General features: G+C 39.9%; 1 protein-coding gene across 3 annotated transcripts in view; it reads right to left on the bottom strand.

Moving 5' to 3' along the window:
- Positions 1-341: 341 nt before the first annotated feature.
- LOC126640591 (ubiquitin-conjugating enzyme E2 E1) overlaps positions 342-22,799 on the bottom strand; it is a 45,693-nt gene continuing 23,235 nt past the window's right edge. For all 3 annotated transcript variants that reach the window (XM_050316535.1, XM_050316543.1, XM_050316528.1), the window contains 3 exons: positions 9,588-9,720; positions 2,227-2,374; positions 342-1,289 (listed from right to left, as the gene is read on the bottom strand). In XM_050316535.1, the coding sequence (XP_050172492.1) occupies positions 1,192-1,289; positions 2,227-2,374; positions 9,588-9,720 (379 nt within the window). In that variant the 3' untranslated portion in view covers positions 342-1,191. The remainder of the gene's footprint in view (positions 1,290-2,226; positions 2,375-9,587; positions 9,721-22,799) is intronic.

Here is a 22,799-nt window from a genome sequence, read left to right on the forward strand (position 1 = left end):
TTTTTTCTTCCTTTTACCTCCTGCCTCTTACCCTTCTAGATTGCCTACACTTTTCCAGTTGTACTTTCACACAACATGCCACTCCTCAAGAGGCAATGCTGTGAAAACTTAAGCTAAAAAGTAACTATCATGGATTCTGTGGCATGTTACCTCCTCACGGCCGTGCCCCTGCACAAGACTTAGACAGGGAACAATTGCGAGAACTGTCTTCCCAAAAGAGCAGCAGTCAGTGCACTCACCTGCAGATCTCCCTTGTCCTTAACCATACTGCAATCCTCAAAGTGTACTGAGAGACACCATTCTGGCAAAAAGGGGAAGCAAGGGACTAAGCAGAAGAAATATTTTCTTCCTTTTTTTTTTTTTTAAACATCTTTTTATTAGCACAGTAACAAATGCAGACTTAAGTAGCCCACAACATACAACCAATCCACTGAGTGACTCCTATTCCACACCTTACAGTTAAACAGCTTAAGGTATTTCACTACAGGTTACCATAAGTCCTGATTAAACCCTTTATTCTTTTCACAAAGATAGATTGGCTTATAAAATAATACATTAACTACTTCTCCTTTCATACATGAGGCCATATATCCACCTCTCCATATCACAGATCATGAGATGACAGTCTTTAAAAAGGATTTGTTAAATACCAATGTGCCCTCCATCGGGGAAAACAATGCCGACGTCTTTTTACAAAAAAACAAAACAAAACAAAAAAAAAACCAAAACCAAAAAACCAAAAAGCCCAAAATCAACCCAGAACAAAATAAATCCCCCAAACCCAAAACAAACAAAAAGCAAAAACAGTGTGTAGAATCTTGAAAGGACTTTTACATAAACATCAACCTATGTACCTGTACAAAATTAAGCTGTTTTAATCTTTTACATATTGCAAGCAAACTGAAAACCAAAGAAGTCTAAGAAGTTTACATTCTTCTCGGTACTATATGTGAGCTAATATTGCTGAACTAATTACAGTCTTAAAGTATGCTATTCCCAATCCTAGCTGTCTACTGTAGCAAGATACCTTAAGTTACAACAACAAAATCTTAGGAAATAAAAGACTGAATAAAATCTGTTATAGAAATACCCTACTCTTTACCAGCACCCTCCCTCCCCCCACCCCTTCAAAATCATAAGCAGCTCTTTTCATCACAGACGAATAATGTAAGAGTTTGACGAAAATCCAACTTATGTAGCATATCTTTTGGTCCATTGTCTGGCCATTCTGTCATGCTCTGCTCTGTTAGTCATATACTGAGTGGCAATGCTTCCAACCAGGGGGTCAGCTGAAAAGGAAACACACTGCTTATTGTAGATGAGTTACAGAATAAAAACTTTAAAATAAAGCTGAACTGTGAATTTAATACAAGGTAAGGTTCACTGTAACAATCTAAACATATTGAATTGATGCTCTGTATCCTCTCTGATTTTGTGTATTTATAGTGATGTAGTAGTTTATAATTTAATAGAGTGAAATGCCAGTAAAATTTTAAGGAGTTTAAGAGACAATAATCAGTCATAATGTGCATTACTGAGAACTTTCACCAATTCATGCATTTCAGGTTTATTTTACTCCTTCTAAAAGCACCTGAGACACACTCATTGCTAACTGTCTTTGTATCAATATAAACCTGCCTTCTAGGAAAGATCAGATCTCAAGAAGAGGTTCCAATAAGTTCAGTATACATAACACAGTGTGAAATCTGACATTTCTCTGATCTTCAGATATATAAAAATAAAACCTGTAAAATTGACTTTGAAAACCAAGACATATTCCTCTTAACTGGCGTGGATAGTGGGTGGGTTAGAGCAGCAGTGACGATTACTTATGGTATAGTTGGTCACTGGTTTTAAATGGATGATGGAAAGTAAGAGGCTAATCCCCCGTTTTCAGAACTGTTTGTGGCTCTTTCAGCTCCATTACTGAATTACTGCAGCTCCTACAGACCAGCAAAGAATGTTCAACCCTTACCCAAAACCAGGGTGGGTTTGGAAAGGGAAGACGTTTTCATGCTGCTTTCCTCGTGGGTCAGCCTGAAGAGTTGTGAACAGCAGGCTGTTCGGGTGTATCACTTCCACCACCTCCAGCCCTTCTCCAGCTGCCCTGGAGGCTGGAGCCATGCTGGCTGAAGCCGTCGGGGTGAGATGAGGGCCATGTAATATCTGGATGTCAGGAGGGGTGCAACGTGGCAGGCAGCCTGCGTGGCCACGCAGGGAACTTACCCGGGTTGCAGTCTGTGAGGAGGGAGCAGATGGAGAGGAGAACTTTAGAAATGGTTAACGCTGGACTCCAGTTGTCTTTTAAAATGTCCAGGCAGATGACGCCTTGGCTGTTAATGTTACAGTGGTAGATTCTTGTCCGGAACGTTACCTGCAAGAGAGGGGTGTGAGCATCCGTGCCGCAGCACCACACGCTGCGCTGCAGGGACAGGCGGCCCAAGGGGAGGGAGCGAAGCAGCGGCCGCGGGCTGACCCACCGCCGGGCTCCCCGGGCCGCCGCCGCCCTCTCGCGGCGGAAACCAAAAAGAGCCTGACTTAAACTAAAAACGAGTAACAGTCTCAGGAGCCAACTTCCACGGCTACCGCAAAACCCAGGATGTGGGGGAGTTAATTTTTTTTTTTCAATTACCTGTTGTCTTTTTGCTCACAGTGGCAAAGGGGCCCAGGGCTTTAACACAAGCATTTTTCTCCTGCTGGGTTCCAAAGGACTTGTAAAATCCCCCAGACAGGCCAGGACACTTGGAATCACAGCTTTCGTCACTTTTAAGAGCTCAGCAATATGGGAAGTTAGTTGGATTTTCTTATTTTCAAATCTGGGAGATGTGACTGAGTGGGGCAGCTTGCCACAGAAGTTACCCGAAAGCGAAACAAAATCACCAAGAGCCATCTTCAGAAGAATCTGCAGGGAGGCATTACTTTGACTCACTGGATGAACAGCAACAACAAATTTGGTGGAATTTACATGGATTAGGATTATGTGGATGAATAAAGGCTGGTGGGTTCATGCCCTAAATCCTCAAAATTTGTCAGCTACCCATACCCACATCCACAAATTTTATTGTTTGTTTATAGGTCACGGGGGTATTTACAAAACACACTTGGTAAACCTGCAGTGTAATAAGAACACACTAGTGCTTTACCTCGGGATGAGACCAGCCCACACATAAAACTTGCCAGTCAACCTTCATTTTTTCTACTGCCTTTCTGATGCAAAAATTTTGACTGCGACCCTCGCTCTCACTGGTTTGGGGAGCAGACACGGGTGAGGTGACACAGCTACAAAACCCTGGTGCCTGCTGAGCCCCTGTGCACTGAATCCATGCAGTGTTTCCAAGAATGCCCCCAATGCACAGAGCACACAAGCTATTTCTGGACTTGCAAAAGTGGTTACTTGGCACACAGGAGACACCCACACTGCACACTTAGAGAGACTTTATACTTTGTTTCTTGTGAGCTTCCTGGATTTTGGATTAAAACAGGAAGCGAAGGAAACCCCGAATCCCTGTATGTTAGCACATTATGGGTGGGAACAGCAAAATGACTGCAAGAGAGCAGAGATGTGTCATCCTCCCACACCTCCTGCAACAAGCTGCCATTCCAAACCCAAGAACCCCTGCTGCTTTCTACCTAGGGAACCTTAGAGGCATAGCAGACAAGAAACCAAAGTGACCTTTGTTTCCCAGATCATCTAATCTTCAGAGGAACAGCAGCAATTACTCCCTACAGTCACATGGAAGTCCACGTGCATCAGCCTGAGCAGAGGGCGGGCCTGCCTCTGCGGTACCTGCCCCAGCCCACACTGTTCAGGGCAAACCAGACGTCTGTGGCATTTGCAGTCGCTGGTGACGGCTCTGCCCTGGGTTGCCGAGCAGCCTGCAGCCCAGCCCCACTGCTTGTTCAGTGTTTCTCTATTTGACCTGCATCTTTGGTCTCCTTCCAAGAACGCTCTAAATGTAAACGAGGTAAGAATTTTGAGAGATTAAACACTTCCAGAAGGGGACGCATGGAGTATTTCCAAGTAGATACAATAAGGACCAAATTACCAGAGGTCAACAATTCTAATTTGTAAAGACAGAAAGTTGTTAATCCTGATGCTCAGCACAAAAGCTGAATACTCCATAGGCAGTCTCTCAGTCCAATTGACTAACAACTGATAGCAAAACATGAATCCTGTTTGCCTTTAAAAGTAAGACTGACTTTTAAAATATTATTCATGGAGGAGGGGAAAGCAAAAATGAAAGAAGGAGCTACCATATATTTGCAGAACAGGCTGGTTCTTTAACACACCGTAAGATATAATCCTTAAGGGATATATCCACGGCACCAAAAGCAGTTTTCTCCAGCTAGAGGAGCTCTACCAAAGCACTGTGGGAAAAATCTAAATTTGTTTTCACTTTAAAGCAGCAATTCAGAACTGGGATCGTGTTCGACACATGTAGTCCAGCTGTTTGACATTTACAATTTTTGCTGATGGTACAAAAGCCAGCGATGCAGGGAACCCAAATGGAGCTGGAAGAGGGTGAGAAATTGGAGGCCCTCTTGAAAGCAAACAAAAACATTTAAAGTAAATGTTCATTACACCTTAAAGAGGGGAAAAAAATCATCTAAACCTAGCAGATTAAGACCAAAATCAAAAGAAACCGAGCTACTTAGAAGGAAGTAAAGAGAACAGCATGTAGAATAGCAGAAAAATATAGTATAACTGAAGAATCCTTTGGAAATGCCCTACCTGAGATTACATTAATGCAGTAACTGCACAGCTTTTGAAAAGACATAAGAGAAGCTATTCTCAACCTTACCCTGAAGTGATAGCAGAGGTTAATTTACACAAGTAGCAGAATAGGAGTGGGTGGAAGGAAGTGCTTAGAGGTTATTAATACAGATGATCAAAGCACACACACCAGGTCAACACAAGCTACTGTTTTCACCTTCAATAAATGAAATCTAACCCAACTATAATATAACTCTTGGGAAAATGTCCATTGTAAATAGTACAAGTACTGAACTCTTAAATTCTAATTATACTTGTTTGTTGGATTCTCCTAAATCTGGGCCCACCCAGCACATGCCTGATTCAACTGCTATCTCAGACATAGGCAAAAACAGAATACCACACAAAATGAGAAAACATAAAAAGAAGAGAACAGATTAACACTAAAATCTTCAAAGTCGTGTATGGAACGCTCAATAAATGCAAAAGAACTCCATTATACATATTTAGGACATGAAAGAGAGTATCTGTCCCTGTATCAGATTTCTCCCACTGAAGTTCCTTGTACTTTGCAATGTATTTCCAAGTCAAACTTTAAGACTTTTCATTTCTCCACCCTCAAGTACAGTAGGGCAGTCCCTCTTTAAATCCTTCCAGGAACCTGTTAATATCACTTCCAGCACAGTCCTCTGACTCTCCAAAAATGTTTGCACCAACATACCGAATCAAACCCTCAGCTGGAACTAGACCCAGTCCTCAAAGGCTGCACCTGTATACCCTTTATCACACATCTCTAGGATGCGCATCAGCCACACAGCAGTTGTCAACAGTGGTTATGCCTTAACACCTTCTCTCATGCATATTCCTAAGGGCTTGGAAGCTTGCCAGGAGGACCATTTTCACCTCACTTTATTTAAGAAAGTAAATCCCTTAATGACATTTAGTTTTCAGGTTGTGAAATGTGTTTAACTACAGGCACTTCACCACCGGCCAGCCCACAGCAGGGACTGTCCTCAAAGACTCAGAGACACAGTAGAGGTTTTCTTCCACTGATCTTACAAGGCTTACCAAGGAAGATTCAAGGAAAAATAGTTCTTTCTTTAGAGAGTTTAATCTTTTCAGAGTTTTTAGGCTTTTAAAATTACATTCTTTCAGGCTTTTAAAATGACATTCTACTCTATTCTAAAATTACTCTACTGCTCTGCTAGTGCTTATCATCAAAGTGATACACTGGGTTTTGTTGCAGCTAGATGTTTCTTTATTTCTTGCCCTAAAAGACATATAAAGGAAGGCTATGGTAATTAGATTAGCCTACCACTTCAAGATGACCCACAAACAGTATTTACTGGTCACTGCAAGCAGTTGGAACAATCTGAAATCAACAAAATAGCAGGAATAAAGCAGGAGCAACAGGATAATTATATTTTCCGCATTACCATTTATTAACACTAGTGTAGATATTAACACAGAAGCAGAAAGAAAGGCTCTTCACTTAAACCTGGAGCACTCATGTAGCACAAGCATCTTCTATTAGAGCACCACTATGCTTCCTCCCATTTCCCATCTCAATGTGACTAAAACGATATGTATTTTATTTCCATACATATACATGGTTTGTAAACCAACTTGGACTTTGCTAGATGAAAGACTCCACTTAAATGAAACTGCTACAATACAGTGAATGGCCACTAAACTAGTCTTTCAAAGCCTCATTAAGTTGTGCTTGCTTGTTTCTTTAATCCCACCCTTCTTTTCATCTGGGTGCGGGTTTAGATCCAAAGATAAAGAGATTTCTGTCAGAAGCACAGAGCAGAAAGCAGGGCTGAGCTTGTATGACATAACTATATGTTTAGTTCTGCATCAGGGAACTCGGCATACAAGGCTGTCTCAATAGTACCAATAGTTACAATATGGTCCTCTAAGAGATCCTACCTGATCCTCAAGGCAGAATGTGGGCACTCAGAGAGCTGCAGCTCTGCCTGGGGCATCTGCACCCCGATGGAGCTGCTGAAGGGAGAGGCTGCAGGGCAGACCTCAGGCTCAAGGCGGTGCTGAGACCTTTCTCCTGAGGCAGGACAGGCAGCAGATCTGCCTGCAAAAGGTGCCCAGGTGGAGGACCTCCTGCAGCAGGTGTTTGAGCTGCAGGAGATAGTGAGAAGGCTCTGTGGCATCAGGGCTGCTGAGCAGGAGTTGGACAGCAGGTTCCAGGCTCAGCCTGCAGTGGACCCACAGCGTGCAGCCAAGCAGGCAGAAACATTCCCACAAGCACACAGGGAAGGGAGAGGGGCCAATAACACAGAAGAATGAAGCTTGCCACAGCAAGGACCTGCAGAAGGAAGAGACTTCTCCCAAAGCCTGAGGTGCCTCTGCAGAATTGCTTTGCTGCTCTGAGATTGGAGAGGAAAGACCCATGACATCAGGAAAGACATGGAGCTGGGAAAGGCAGCCCCAACCACTCCCTGTGTAACAACCAGCACAACTAAGAAAAGGCAACAGGTGCCAGTAGTAGGAGACTCTTCAAAGAGGTGCACAGGCACTCGTGTGCAGACCTGATGTACTCTCTAGAGAGATGTGCTGCTCACCAGGGGCTTATAACAGGGATGTCACAGACAGGCTTCCAGGCCTTGTACAGTCCACTGACTATCGCCCACTGCTGCTGTTTCACCTGGGCACCAGTCTTGGTGCAGGTACAGTCTTGGTACAGCCAGGACCAGTCTTGGCAGCGTCAAGAAGGATTACAGAGCCCTGAGAGCGACAGGAAAGAGCTGGGTAGTTTTTTTATCAATCCTCCTGGTCAAAGGGAAAGGGTTCAAAAGGGCCAGTTGCATCTGGTGAATCAATAGTTAAAGCACTGATGCTCCATGCTGATGGGTGTTTGGCCACTCAGACCATAGGACTTGCTCTGAGAAACGTGGTCTGCTGGGCACTGATGGGGTCCATCTGCCAGAGAAGGAAAAGAGATCTGAACAAGTAGCTCCTGGACAAGCTCAAACACATAAAGGAAGCCTATAGAGGGTGGAAAAAAGGACAGGTAGCGTGGGAGGAATACAGAGAGGTGGGCCTGTGCAAAAGCGTGAAGATCAAGGTGGCCATGTGCAAGGTCCTGTAACTGTCTTGGGGCAATCCCAAGCACTCATGAGACCTCATCTAGAGTACTGCATCCAGGTCTGGGGCCCCCGACATGAGAAGCATGTGAACCTGTTGGAGTGAATCCAGAGGAGGTCCACGAAGACAATCAGAGAGCTGGAGCACCTCTACTACGAAGACAGGCTGAGAGAGTTGGGCTTTTTCAGCCTGGAGAAGGCTACATGGAGACCTCAGAGCAGCCTTCCAGTACCTAAAAAGGGCCTAAAAGAGAGCTGGAGAGGGACTTTTTACAAGGGCAGAGAAAAGGAGTGACAGTTTTAAAATTAAAAAGGCACATTTAGATTCGATATTGGGAGGAATATCTTTACTGTGAGGGTGGTGAGGCACTGGAACAGGTTGCCCAGAGAAGTTGTGGATGTTCCATCCCTGGAAGTGTTCAAGGCCACATTGGATGGAGCTTTGAGCAACCTGTTTTAGTGGAAGGCAATCCTTTCCCATGGCAAGGAGGTTGGGACTAGATGATCTTTACAGTCCCTTCCAACCCAAATCATTTCATGATTCTGTGATGAGTCTGGATAAGCCTGGGGTGATAAATGCTTCTGACCTGCAGCATAGAAAGCAAAGGTGTAACAAAGCTCCCTCTTTAAATGCGTACTGGGCTCATGACATAATAAACTGCATATAGTTGGTTGGACAATACATTATTCTATGCAAAAAAAAAAAAAAAAGAAAAAAATAGAAAAACTATTCTAAACTGAATGAAGTTCTAACCCAAGAGAACTATCTGTGTTGCCAGAGAATCTCCAAAAAGGGATGGACAGCTGTCATCAGGAAAGCACTAGACATGCCCCAAGGTAGACCATGCTGTTTGTGAATCAGAGTCCTATCTTAGGGGTAGAATTTAAGGTCCTGTTGATACTACCAGAAACCTTCAAGTTATGCTAGGAAGAACAGTCAAAACATTTCTTTAATTTGACAAGCTTGTATTAATTTGTGTTGCCTGACCAATTAGCATTGTCTCTGCTGAGATGGACTGATGGCCTGAACTGTAACGAATCCTTTCTACTGCAGACTAGACCAAAGTCTGAAGATGGGGCAGTCGTCAGCGTTTATCTCATGAATCAAACAATTTTTATGCAGAGAGTTAAACATGCACATAAATGCTTTCAGATACAAAGCAAACACTGAGTGCATACACAACCACCTCTTCTTGTAACCAAACACTCTTCCTGTGGCCAAGTATTGGAACCACAAGATAACATTGACTTGCACTGGTATTTGCCTTATAACACTGGAACACAAACACACTGGAATGTAAGAGCTTCACAAATATAATACACCTACAGAAAGTTTGTTACTGTACAAATAGGTGAACAAGTGTCCAACAAAACAGACTAATTAAATATTACCTTAGTGGCCAAGACACAGGTAACTTATGGCTACAGTACCCAACTGGTTTGAGAAATAAGTATTTGTAGCCTTTCTCCTCTCCTCAAGTTTATTTACTTCTCAATTTCCCAGTCCTGTCCCAATGCTTGCACTAATTGCTTTGGACCTCTTATAAACAGAAGCAGGGAAAAACGAAAACAAGGTCCAAAATTACAGTCAAGAGGACCATAAAAGCTGTTAACATTAGCTAATAGAAAGTTGTGTAATGTTTGAAATGGGCTTAAGTTTGTTCTTAAAAAGAATGGCTTTCAAATGGGCTGCATTCCATTTACACTGCACGCTACTCAGTGGTCTGTTGAGCATTCATAACTTAAGGCATCAGCTACAGGTCTCTTACCTTTGGAGGCTTGAAAGGATATTCTGGTGTAAATGTGATGTCAAGGAAGAAAACACCTCCCTCATAGACTGAGCCTGGAGGTCCTAGAATGGTTGATCTCCATTCGTAGATGTTGTCACCTTTGGGGCCAGCACTAGGAAATAAAAAACAAAATTGTTTAGCAATATGATTACAGCTCAAATAAATACAACTTCTTACATTCTTCAAGTATGATATTGAAAAAAGTATTCAGTGTTAGTCTTTATACACTACCTGAAGTAGAGACAGGGATTAAAAGTAGATTGAATGCTTCCAAAATCTCCAGATCTTACCAGGACTCATCAGTGTTCCAGACTGCTTAGCAAAGCAGAGAAACTAGGGATGGGGCATAGTTTCCAGCCACTCTCTCCCGGCCTTTATAAGAGTAGCATTGCCCAGAACTACTCCCAAACATACTACACTATCAACACAACAGAAGAATTAAGTTTCAAGGAACAATTTCCTATTGTATTTCAGAAATGGCTCTTCCTTCTCAGTCTTAATAAAACTGTACCACATTAAAGACCATACTAAATAAATTAAGGACTTATGTTAATTTCATTAATCTTGAGTGTTCTTTAAAATTAAAATGTATTCCTGCAGTATTGCTAAACCAAGGTTTATGGTATAATTGAAGGAAGCAAAATACACAACGATGCTCTTATATGTCCAAATTTTCTACACTTTTATCATTTTGCTACACTGATTTCTAAAATGAGGCCACGTGAAATTACCCCATTGATATTATTTGCATTTGGAACTGTTTTTGTAAGGGGAATTAAAACAGCACTTTCTCAAATCAGCTTTGTCTAACTCTAGATTCTCCCTACCCTGCCAACAGCTCACTACAAGTGGTACAAACTAAAGGTGTTGCAGAAGTCAAATGTCTGCTTGTTGAAAATTAGTTTTACTGAGATCCTCAGACACTTGTATTCTGCAGCGTGCCATATGTCACTGAGTAATTGTAAGTATAGCTTAACCGGTAAAGCCATTAGTGGTTTAGGACTCCATTGCTGCCCCTTTTGTTCTGTGCTGCTATGGTAGTATTTTATCTTTAAGATGCCAGAACTGAAAACTCCCTTTGCATACAGGGAGGTGCTGACACAGCCTTTTCCATCATGGATGTACCATGGCTTTGGAAATCTCTTCTCCCCTTGTTCTGAAGGGAATGGATCTTAACATTCCTAATATAATGAAAATCAGCCTTGCTCTTCTTTCCCCATTCTTTTAATAAAGTTACTATAAGACAGAAGGATAGAACCAGGCTCTCTTCGTATTATAACAATCATGGAGCAGTATTACTTGAGAGGGAAGGCAATCCAGTAAATTCAATATATACATGACAATATGCATTTGATTAACGTGCAGGGAACCAGAGTAATCGCTAAGTGTTAGTAACAGTGTTACAAATAGAAATACAATTGCAAAAACATAAACTGTCAATGTAACTTCAGTGATCACAGACATGCTTTTTTTCCCCCTGCTCTCCGCAGTACTGGTTCTTGACAGCAGGGGAATCGGGAGGGAGAAAGGGAATTAATTCTGTTATCATACCTAAAATTTTATTTTCAGATTAGACTAATAATAAAATTTCACAATATGTTGGTGCTAGATAATTCAACAACAGTGAAGCTATGACTAAAATCATGCTTCCAGGGGCAGAAAAGCATGTAAGAAAGCAGTAAAGGGAGACAGATTCTCTGTAAAGTGATGCACCAGCCACGAGGGAAAGATTTTTCTCCCCAGAACATGAAACCTCATGCAGCTCAAGATCAGTACTAAATTAAAGTAAAAGCCATTCTATCCTGAACACTCCTAGCATCCCACTCCACCTTAATGACTTGTCCCTGTCCTATGCAGGTCTATATATCTGGACACTCAGTACTCTCCAGCTACCACTTGTGCATTAGACTGGAAGAGTGTTGTATTTCGACAGGAAGCTCTGCCTCTGGAAAGACACCAACTTAACTGTGCAAACTTACTGAAAAGGAGTCTCTGGGGCACCCTCAGCCACCACTCCAAGGAATCACCTCTTTATGTATACATTAGCAACCTACTGACATGCTGTCATTACTGCAAGTTGCACCAGGGATCATCCTGCCCTCCCTCCCCTAAAGATGGAGCTACTGAACGGGAACAGGTACATGAGCTTTGTTAGCACCGATTTACTGTTGGAATTTATATCATGAGAACTGCCAACTGGGAGCACTTCAGAACTCAAGAAATGTGATGTGCGATTAGCACTGAATACAGCCCTCTGGACCAATGAGAAATATTTCAACATTCCGCACTTTATTTCCAGCTTCAGCCCAAAGGACTGTCAATAAAAAAATCCCACAGACTTAAAAAATAATATATTATCATTTGTAATAGTCTTAGAAATCTCTTGTATCCTATTAGGTTTCCAATTAGAGCTATCACTGCACAGAAGTAATATACTGCTAGACCTCCATATAAAGAGTGCAACATCTTTGTTGCACATCAGTAGGTTTTAACAGTGATGTACTAAGTCTTACCTTTTAAGCTTTTCGTAATTCAATTAACAGAGTGAAACAGCTGTACATGTCCAATTTTTACATATTAACATTGATTTCTTATAAAGGAAAGACTAAAACAGGAAGATGCAAGCCAGCTTCAGAGTACAATATTGCTCAGATTTAACTTAGGATTAGGTAATATCAAACAGCCCATGAAGACCTAGTGCTTAACAGGAAAGTGACGATGCTGGACCACAGTGTAAGAGCAGTGGCATTAACTTTCGGTGGAGATATCAGAGGTTAAAATTACATCCTTTGTTTAAAATCCTTGCAATTATCTGCTTCAGAATGAAATTTACGGATGCATAGACACAGGGCTCAGAGGCACAGCCGCCACCTTGCCTGATGTGTGTCACCACTGCTCAAATTAAGTGTCTAGATCTACTAATACAACACTTTGAAGCTGTGCAACATACGACCACTGGGAAGACAATTTTAACCAATTAAATAGAAATTGTTTACACTGCAAGACAAGTGTAGAGAGCAACAACTTTCTGTATTAACTCAGCAGCCCACAGCCTCTTCACTTCCAAAGAAAGAAATGAGTAAAAGAGCTGTAATGCAGAGTAAAAGATGACATCCAAAAGAAAACTGAAAAGATCCCAAGCCATTATTATCCTACTAGGTAGCACGTGTTGCACAGCAGTGCAACTGACATCTCTCTTCCTTGGAAAAACAGCGATACGCTCAGTGAAGATATGCTGCACCCACTGCAGCAACTGTTCCTGATCATTCCCAATGATGCTGGCTTACATTCTGGACAGATGTTATGACAGAAACGCTCCTTGGGAAACTGCCCCATGCCAAGGTTTTGTTCAAGGACCATCTAACTTTCCAGGTCCAGAAGCAGGAAAATGCAAGGCATTACCTCCTGGTAAATAGAGAATACCATAAAGTCTTAGCAGAGGTGAGACCAGGCTCGAAGTTCTGCAGGGGTCAAGTCCCAACCAGCCTTGTGTTGCTTTGGAAAAACCTGATCTTGCTCTGCCTCCTTGTGCTGGCAGGTGCCATATTCTTTCTCAACTTAAAAACTAAACAGGTAAATTACAAATGCCTGCAGCAGAGGCTGGGGAGCAGAACAATGCCTCAGTAAATGAGCTGCAGATGCCTTGAGGTATTGAGCAACAGTAAACACAGGACTGTGCCTCAGAGATTCAGTGTTTGTGGAAGGAACACACACACACACACACACACTCATACTTTTTCATGAATTGAAAAGGCTGAAATGACAGTCTGCAAGAACACCCAGGCCGTGGCTTTTTTGTATTAAGCCATTCAGGTACAACCTCCACCACAGGCCTGCATTACATGATACCACCCTCATACTCTGCACACACAAACTCAGCTTCCTCCTCCACGCTGGCACCCCTGGGCAAATCACTTGACGTACGCCTAAGCCATGGAGGGAAGGCAGGACTTTTTGGTGCTCACCACATATAGCTAATGTACAAAAATCCCTGGGAACACACCGAACGGTACTTTCCAGGAGAATGACTCAGAAAGAATCCATTGCTTTTGTCAACATGCCAGTTTATTTGGAAAATACCTGGTCCTTTCTGGGGGTTGACCAAATGATAAGGTAAGTGCTCCCTTTAGTGAAATTTCAGGCTGGCAAATACTTTAGTTCCTCTTCTTTGAGATACAGAAAACACACAATAGCAGATTACCACAGTGATAAATAAATCAAAATGGTACAGACACTAGGTTAATACCCTGATATACTAAGGCAGCATATATTCCTTTTAAAAGCTAACTAATATAGCAGAGCAGTTAAGAAGTGCCAGAGACTGCTATCCATCAGGGTGATAAGAAGTGCAATTTCATGGTACGTGTAAGGAAATAACAGCTAATGAAAACCTACAATATGTTTCAGTTAAAACCACAAGTAACAAAACCACGAACTCATACTCCAACTACTTCATATCCCTAGTTGCTATTTTTGAGGCTATTTCGACCTGAACATGAAGAGCCTGATGCAAGTAGCTAAGCTGTTTTGAAGTTGCACACTTGGGGAAAATAAATATAAATTCTAAAAACACTGCAGACGTGACCTTTTCCAAGGGACATAGCTCAAATCAGAAAGCAAACAACATACTAAGGCCCATGAGAATTCCAAGGTGGCAGAGAATCTAATGATCTCCAAAATAAAGCTGTACCATTACAAACCATGACAGCAACATCAATATTTTTTTTCCTGTTGCTTTATTTTGTAGTAAGAAACCGTGAATGGCTGAACATGGAAGTGCATCTTGGTTAAGGACTCACAACCTTACTAGGCAGCTTTGGGAAATATTTAGTTGAATGTTAGAAGGTCTCTTTCTTCCCCTTTATTTCTTACCCCCTTCCTTTTTTTTTTTTTTTTTTTTTTTGTTGTTGTTGTTGTTGTTGTTGTTGTTGTTGTTGTTGTTGTTTTTTTTTGTCTCCAAAGATGCAAGCCCAAAATGCATTAGAAATTTTGGCTGCCAGAGAGGCAGCATATCATTCTCACATGAAGTTCTGGTGCACCTTGACTTCTGACCTCAGGAATGTTTTCTGGTAGCCCATTAGGTGGGTCCACACTGAATCTGCTCACTTACATTGTTAGGTTGAATCTGGTGCAGAGATTGGAAAAGCACCCTAGAAGATCACCCAAGTGATCATCAGTTTACAAAGAAGCAGGACAGTTCAGCCATTGGAAAACACACACTTACAAAATCCCCCACTGAAAGACATTTTGCTCTACAGATCTCGAAGCAAGCTGAGTTAAAATAGGAATGTCACAGAACAGAGTGAAAACCAACCAAACAAAAAAGCAGCCTTTGACCAAAACATCACTTCAAAACCTCCATATTAATGCAGAGTTCTAATTTTAGAAATAAATTGTCACCTTCTGCACATGCTTTAGCTACCAAAATGTATTATTTTTATTACTAAAGCACCAAGACACTCCATTCACAGCCAGGATCTCACTATGCCAAGCCTGCTACAATACAATCCAAAGACTTGTGTACACAACTTAAACAGGTTTCCCAATTATAAAATAAGCATTAAAACATTACACAATTACTAGGAAGAAATCCAAATAGACAAAAAAGTAGTAGTTAAAAGGATACCTGGGGGCATGCATTTAATTGCCATTTTTTGGTGAAAGTAGTTTAAAAGTGGGATGCCTTCCATTTTTAGTCAAAGAATGGAAATTAAAGGAAAAGAAAGGAAAAAAGAAATTAATCACAACATAAGAAAATCCCTCCTGGGCAATGGTGTAAAGTTAGAGGTAATATACTGGATTACCATGTGCCTACATGAATGAGAGTGACAATTTTTGCCCACTGTCATTATGTGCAACCAAGCTGCTCCTCTGTATTAACATTAGCCAAAAATGATGGATTGGCATAGATGAAATTCCTATGGGCTCACTGACAGATAAAAGGAAAAGACAGCAAGAGAAAAAGTTGCAGCTGGGATAGTTAGAAGAAGGGAGCAAAGGAGGGAGAGAAAGGTAAGTGAGCAAAGATGGAACATTACATTGCTACAGCAATCCAAACGAAATTGTAAAAACAGAACTTAATTTTCCTTCCATTGCACATTCTGGGGCATGGTTTTCAAGTACAAAGCAGTAAATATTATTATTTTTCTTGTAACTCATTGGAAGTACTGTATTTTCTGTCTTCAATTTAAAATGGCAGTCACAATATTATTGCACAAGTGTAAGCGCCTCACAAACCCCACATTTCTAACAGAGAATTGCGTTAGAAATAATATCATTCTTCTGTTCATTTTCATGCACAAAATTTCTGTTTTAGCATCTGGGAAAGCTTTTCCCTTAAGTATCAACCTAACGTAAAATTGCAGAGCTTTGAAAAATTGCACAAAACTTAAACTGGAGGATAAACAGTGCAGTGAATTATTGTCTTACTAGGTTAAAAAAGGAAATAAATAACTAAATAGCTCTGATAATGGAGCTGATAAGATCTTATGCAGGGATTTACGGGACTTTACGGAAAACTGATCAGGAGGATTTATTTGTGGGAGGGAAAAAAAAAGGACTATTTTTTCCAATTTATATAAAAAATACTTGGCAATAAGATCACACAATAACAAAGAGTCTTATCACAGGCAAGGTCTCACTCTTTTTCTATTACAACAGGAACAGAAATGCCCAGGAGTACTTGCAAATTTAGGACCTTTACCTGAAATATTTCAGTCTCTGCAAAATATTACTACTTAACTACTTGGTGAAAAGGCCAACCCTCCTGAACAATTTCACTGCAGAGTTTGATTTTTAAACTAGGCTTCAAAGATTTAAAATAAAATCTCAATTTTGACCTCAGGGAGCTCAGGAGGAGACTTAGAATATTCACAGAAGTGTGCTGCAGCTCTATTTAGTTTAACAATAATCACTCCAATTTAGGAGCAAGTCCTCATAAAAAGATTCAAGAAAAATTAATCCATTTAGCATTGGTTCCAAAACTGATAATAAATCCAGCCTGCTCAGTTCTCAAGGGTTTCCATTTTCCTCTGCAGTGAGGCTTCTTCTTAGCCTTCTCTACTGCAAAATAGTAGAGAACTGGAAGCTGGCTCCCCTACATGCACGAACATTTTCAGTGTCTAACTTGACTGCAGAGAGGCTGTTTCTGCAAGTCTGAGACTTTAGTATGTGAAGTATATACAGAAAATGCCAAACTAAGTAGTCAATGGAATAATTTTCATCGTATGCAATCCCTTCCTTTTTGCCTCCTAGTTTTAGGTTGACACCATGACCAAAACCTAAATAAATTAAGAAGTCTCATAAATGACCCTGCATTTCCCATTAAATAATACCCTGCACAAGAAACAATAAAACAAACTGGGAAAGAGCAACAGAGAATCTGACTCACCTAACAATTAGCAATGTCTTATTTAAAGTGACAAGAAGATGTGGTGGTAGAATCTGTGCTCTGCCAACTTAACCTTGTGTTATTTTTACATCAATTTCCTTCCTGCCATTTGTCAACCAGACTATTAACTGCCAACATGGGAACAGAAATTCCTACACATCAGACCTCATTTCCAAATTTAGTATTTACGACACAGATGTTCAATTTGCAATTGGTAAGCAAAACCAGGCAGTTTCACAAATGTGTTATTTCTCCGACTATACTATTTGTTTGGGGCCTTTACACACTCCAACAGGTATATAGAATGAAATTTGTATAGAAATATAACTGGTAAATTTATTTGTTTCTGCAATTTTAGTGCTTGCACAAAGCAAACACACTCTTTAACTGGTTGCCTAGCATCTATTTGACAGACCTGTAATTAAAAACAAATAAAAGACAATCAATACTATTAATAAATATGAAAGTTCTCGTGTCACTAATCTCAAATGTGGTATACTCCTCAAAAGAAAGCAAAAGCTCTACTTCCTGCTGGCACATACTGGGATACAGTAGGTTCTTCACACACGGTGAAGTAATGACCCCCTCTGACAACTAAACAGTTCAATAATGTCCCCTTTCTGCCCAAAAGCAGCCCTAAATGTGCTACAGTGAGTGACCGCAGGGCTCCTCCCTAAATACCATGATTTAACCATTAGGGAAAACAGAAATCTACCACAATTAACCTGCCATTCCACAATCAAGCTGGGACCTGTGTCTCTGCCTTTCATGCCCATCTCCTATTCTGTCCCTATCAATACGGGAATACGAAAGGTGATCTCAATCAACAGATAAAAAACCCACCCAGCACATCGTAAATATTCAGGTACCCTGTAGCACATAAACTGTACAACTGCTAGGTTTGAACCCACATGATCTAGAGGTTTCTCTCTCTTCACAAGTCACTTGCCCTGTTCAAAGAAAAAAAATTAGAGGACCCAGCTATTTCATAAGTCTGGGTATCCAGCACTGAGCCATCATAATGGACTGTTTAGTTTTGACTTCATCGTCAGTTTGCCGTATTGATTTCATTATAACTAGTAATTCTGCAGATCAAGAAACAAATACCCTAAATGAGTTAGAACACAAGGGCAACAGCAGCTACAAACCAGCTTGAAAAAAAACAGCCCCAGAAAGTTAAAGATGATGTGTAACACTTGGCAAGATGCCCCTGCTATGCTGAAAATTGAAAGCAGACAAGACTCTCAAACTTCCTCAAACAAATAAGGACAAGGTTCTTGTGGTTTCATCCAACTGTCTCCTCGAGCTAGCTTTCCTCCCCTTACTTCCAAGGGGAGGAAAAGGGCTAACTTTAAAGGGAGTAGACAATGGCACTGCCAGAGTAAAGGATGCACTATCATCATCTCTCTTGCACTGAACCGCAGGAATCCCTTTTAAAGTCTGTACTCAAAATAGATGATGAAGTATTTTAAGATTACTAGTTTACATGCGACTCTTAAGTTGGATAAAATCTGTTTATGTACCACATGCTCCTAAACTGTCCTACCACCTACCTACCAACAAACCAACTCACCCAAAAAATCATGCTACAAATTAAAACAAATCCATCAGCCAACCAACATCAAGAAAGTCTCCTTCCCATTAGATCACTTGACAGATAGAGTCAACATCACTTAAGAGCCAGGCTGTCCCAGTATCTTGGCTTCACATCATTATATTTCTTCCCATCAGCATACCAGTGCTGATACTATTATGTTGTTAAAAAATACAGTATGTTTTGAAGGACATATCTTAATCATACATGAAACCTAGAAAAAAAAAATCTAATCTAGATGTCTTCGCCTTTACCTCCATTAGACTTCCTTTCCTTGCCTAAGTTTAAACTAAATAAATTAAGATCACTGCATTGGGATTAACTTATTTCACTGCAGGTGCTAATAGCAAAATTACACAAACCAGCCAATACCAAACCACAACTGAGTCACTGCTCTCAAAGCAACAACAAAATATTCTCAGTTATGCTGCACTACCTAGAGCATCTCCTTCCTCATTTTCCACAATTCTAAACTATCAAAGTTATCTGGCAGAAAAGTAATTTGAGAACACTGCCTTTGAGATTTGAAACTGTGGCATGTACAAACTAGAAATTTTATCAGAAATCTAAGATGAGAGTTTCTTTAAGTAAAACAAGATTACCTAGACTGTAATACAGCACAGCTGCCAGCCAACTACACAGCAGTCACTAAAAATTATTTATATACCACTGCAAGTTGTTCTCATCAATAACAGTTGCAGACATGAGCCTGTTGCAATAGCTAATCAGCATTTACTGTAGCAGTTACAAATATTCTGAAGCTGACATGAGGGCAAAAGCTTAAAAATGCCCAAAACTTTCAAGAGACTTCAAAGAGAATTTTCTTTTTTTCCCCTAGCAGATTTACATCTGTAAGGATAGCCCAAACAGACATTTGTGGTGGCTTTCTAAAGTTTTTGTTATTTTTTTGTTTTCAGATTATTAGGAACATTACATTTAAATCCCCATTAAGAGCCACAGGCAGACTATGCAGTGCTCCTATGTAACATATATGGTTTTGGGGTCTTGCATGCCTTAACTTGAAGGAGAGATATAGTCCTTCATAAAATATTTTTTTTTCTTTTCTTCAGAATTGTATTTGGCAATTGAAGTTAAGTAACTTCCTCCAAAGCAAAAAACTGTCATATCATTGACTTTCAAACTTCCCAATGCCTTCGCTTCATGACATTTTTATTTGGAAGTCTCTCCCGAATGTAGTGAAACATTAACAGTGAAGTGCCAGGCAATAATAGTTCCAACTTAGGGCATTACATCACTGACACCTTTTATGAAAAGCACGTCACATTCACACACAAATCCAAAACTGGTGTCTTCTCCTCCCTGATTTCCACCAAAGAGAGATGACTTAGCAACAATTAAATAAGCTAGAAAGGCAACAGCCATGCATGGCAGTTAAGTTCTGCTGACAGAGGACCACAGCAGGCAGGTAACAGGGAGCTGCCAGGGAGTACAAGATGTCTAGGCATCCTCCTCAACATCACTCCTGGTCTCACACAGCTTGGAAACTTGCTCCTTCAGCTGATCACTGGTGTTCTTAGTTTAAACTAAATTCAAACTTTTTGCTGCCGTGAAAAAAATAAAAAAAAGAAATTTTTTTTAAAAAAACCCCTTAATTACTTGAAACCACTGATGCTAAATAATACTTCATGTATGTTCCCATGATTCAGAGGCTTTTCTAGCCATTCAAAAAGAAAGACATATTTTCCTCATAAACTTATGCAATCCAAGAAGTTCCCAAGTAAGTGTCTCAGGGGAATTTAGTAAAAATTTACATCATTTATTGGATGCTGTTAACATATTTATTGGTAAAAGTGCTAGCATGAGATTTTCTACTATATTTCATAAACAGAGGCAGAAGGAGGGGAGCACACATCACAGAAACATGCAAGCATTTTAATGACATACAGCAGCGTACATTTTCTAACCTTTTAACCTCAGCACTGTTACAAGTTGCACCTTAAAGCAAGAGTGACAAGATCAGGAGAGAGTATGTTTTGAGAGCTGAGCACCGCTTTTGTTATGCTGTAATCATTTCCATACAGACAGAAACAAAGAGGTGTGCCTACAGAACTGTAGAACTGTCACAGAGATAGATGAACAGTTTGCACCTTATTTTACACTATTAATTTTTGAAAACAAAAAGAACACATCATGTCTAATTAGGCACAAGTAGGAAAACAGTGTAATAGCACACAGTAGTATGGCAAAACACCTGGAAGAACTGACAGCCTTAATACCCATACTTGATGTAATTTTACATTGATAACAATATAAGAAGAGAAATAAATCTACCATTAGCTAAAAATCACAGGGATTTCGGATATGAAGGTAGAGAAAAGCTCTGTAAGAACAAAGAAAAATTATTTGTTTCCAGTCACTGCAGCTTCATTCACTTTGATTTTCTTCACTAAAAGGCTTTTCAAATATTCCTTTTAGTGAAATAAAGATGTTCAAACAGCAATATGTTTACAAGGTAAATATATTTACACTATGTTGGAAAATTTCTTAGCCAATCCAGACAATTCCACCTGAACTTTCAAGATAAAATAATAGAGGTACTTCTTCATTTAAGTTTTTATGTCAAGATCTCAGTTCAAAAAGGACAGGAAATAAAGCCCTTCTAGTACACAGAAACAGACTTCTTAATGAATCAGTAAGAATAAACAATTTCCAAGGGTAGCTAACTCCCATCACTAAAATGGACCTTTTTTTTTTTATTTATTTTACAATGGGCTTTTAATCCAATATAATTACAAGTTATGATGAGATAACTGGGGAAAAAAAAAAAAGGAGTTAAGGCAAACTAACTGAAAATAATTCTCTTCTGCTAAAATTAATTTTTTTAATTCACTCTCAAATACATGTCAAACTTCATGTCACACATGCAACTTTCAAGCCATGAGTTAATGCTACTACAGACTTGAAATCTGATCAGGCAAAGTCAACCTTAATCTTAAGTACTGGAGTAAGACACCAAAGTATGCGTGCCCTCATTTTCAGCTTCAAGACTTAATTGTCTGAGAGATCTATTATTTTGAGAAAAATATAACAGAAAATACTTTTAGATATTACTCTTAAAGGTACTTTGGTCACACATACATATATATGTATACTGATACATATGAGCGCATTTCATTCTGCACAAACCTTTTTACAACATGACTCACAAAGATTTTTTTTTTCTAAATGCAGTTTTCTCCCATATAAAGCAATGCTAAAATAAGGTTCAGTTTGCACATCAGTATAACAGAGACATTACTGCAAAGACTTTGAGTGAAAAATCTGTTCCTCTACTGGCTTATCAAAAGAAATACAGGAAACACCAGGCTCGATCTGAAGTCTACCTATTCTAACACCCCATCTCTCACTGGTTTCTAGTGTCAAATATGACAGAGACGGGAATCAGAAGGCTTCTGCCAGGTCTTCTGATTTCCCCTACCATAGCAACACCCTCACGGGTAAATGTCTGAGCCTCAAAACCAGGCATCTCTGTTTTCCTTCTGAAATCAGTATTATGAATAAGCTGCAGTAATTCTGTCTGGTTTTGCCCTCCACAGAAGGCAAAACTCAGAATTTTTGAGGCTTGCTTAATTCCTGGCTTCAGTAATTAATACAGCACGGAATCCCTGCGTCCAATTTCATACTGTTTAAATTAAATTTTAATTAAATTAAATTTTAAATCAAAAATTAAATTTCTCTATCTTTTAATCTCATTCCACATGCCTTTGTTCTTGTATCAGAAGTCAGAGGAAAATAAACTTCCCATCTATTTTCTCTAGCAAATGCAAAATAGGGAAATAAATACTATGTCTTTTTTTTTTTTTTTTAAGGGAACAATCCCTGTATCTTCATATAAGAAGTCTTCCAGTTCATTTTTTAATAATTTCCATCTCTCCCCTCCAAAATCCACCTACTTCTTCAATATTCTTTTTGAGATAAAGTGGACAGCATTTCATAGGAGTTGATAGACAAACCATTACTTTTTATGTATTTGTATTAAGTCTTCTTCTCATTCACATACCAGAAAAACCTACTGCCCTTTCTTTTTGCAAAACTGAAAGATTTATCATCATAGGTAATTATGTCCCTAATGAACACCAGACAAGTAAAGAGTAAGTTTCTTTCCCTACTTCAAAGTTTGCAGCAGACTACACATAGTTAAGATCTATCCTGTTGGCAAATACACGTCAAGTCTCTTTCTGGAAGC

Source organism: Myiozetetes cayanensis, unplaced genomic scaffold (assembly GCF_022539395.1).
Source record: "Myiozetetes cayanensis isolate MyiCay16 unplaced genomic scaffold, myiCay2020 scf1, whole genome shotgun sequence".
Lineage (NCBI taxonomy): Eukaryota > Metazoa > Chordata > Aves > Passeriformes > Tyrannidae > Myiozetetes > Myiozetetes cayanensis.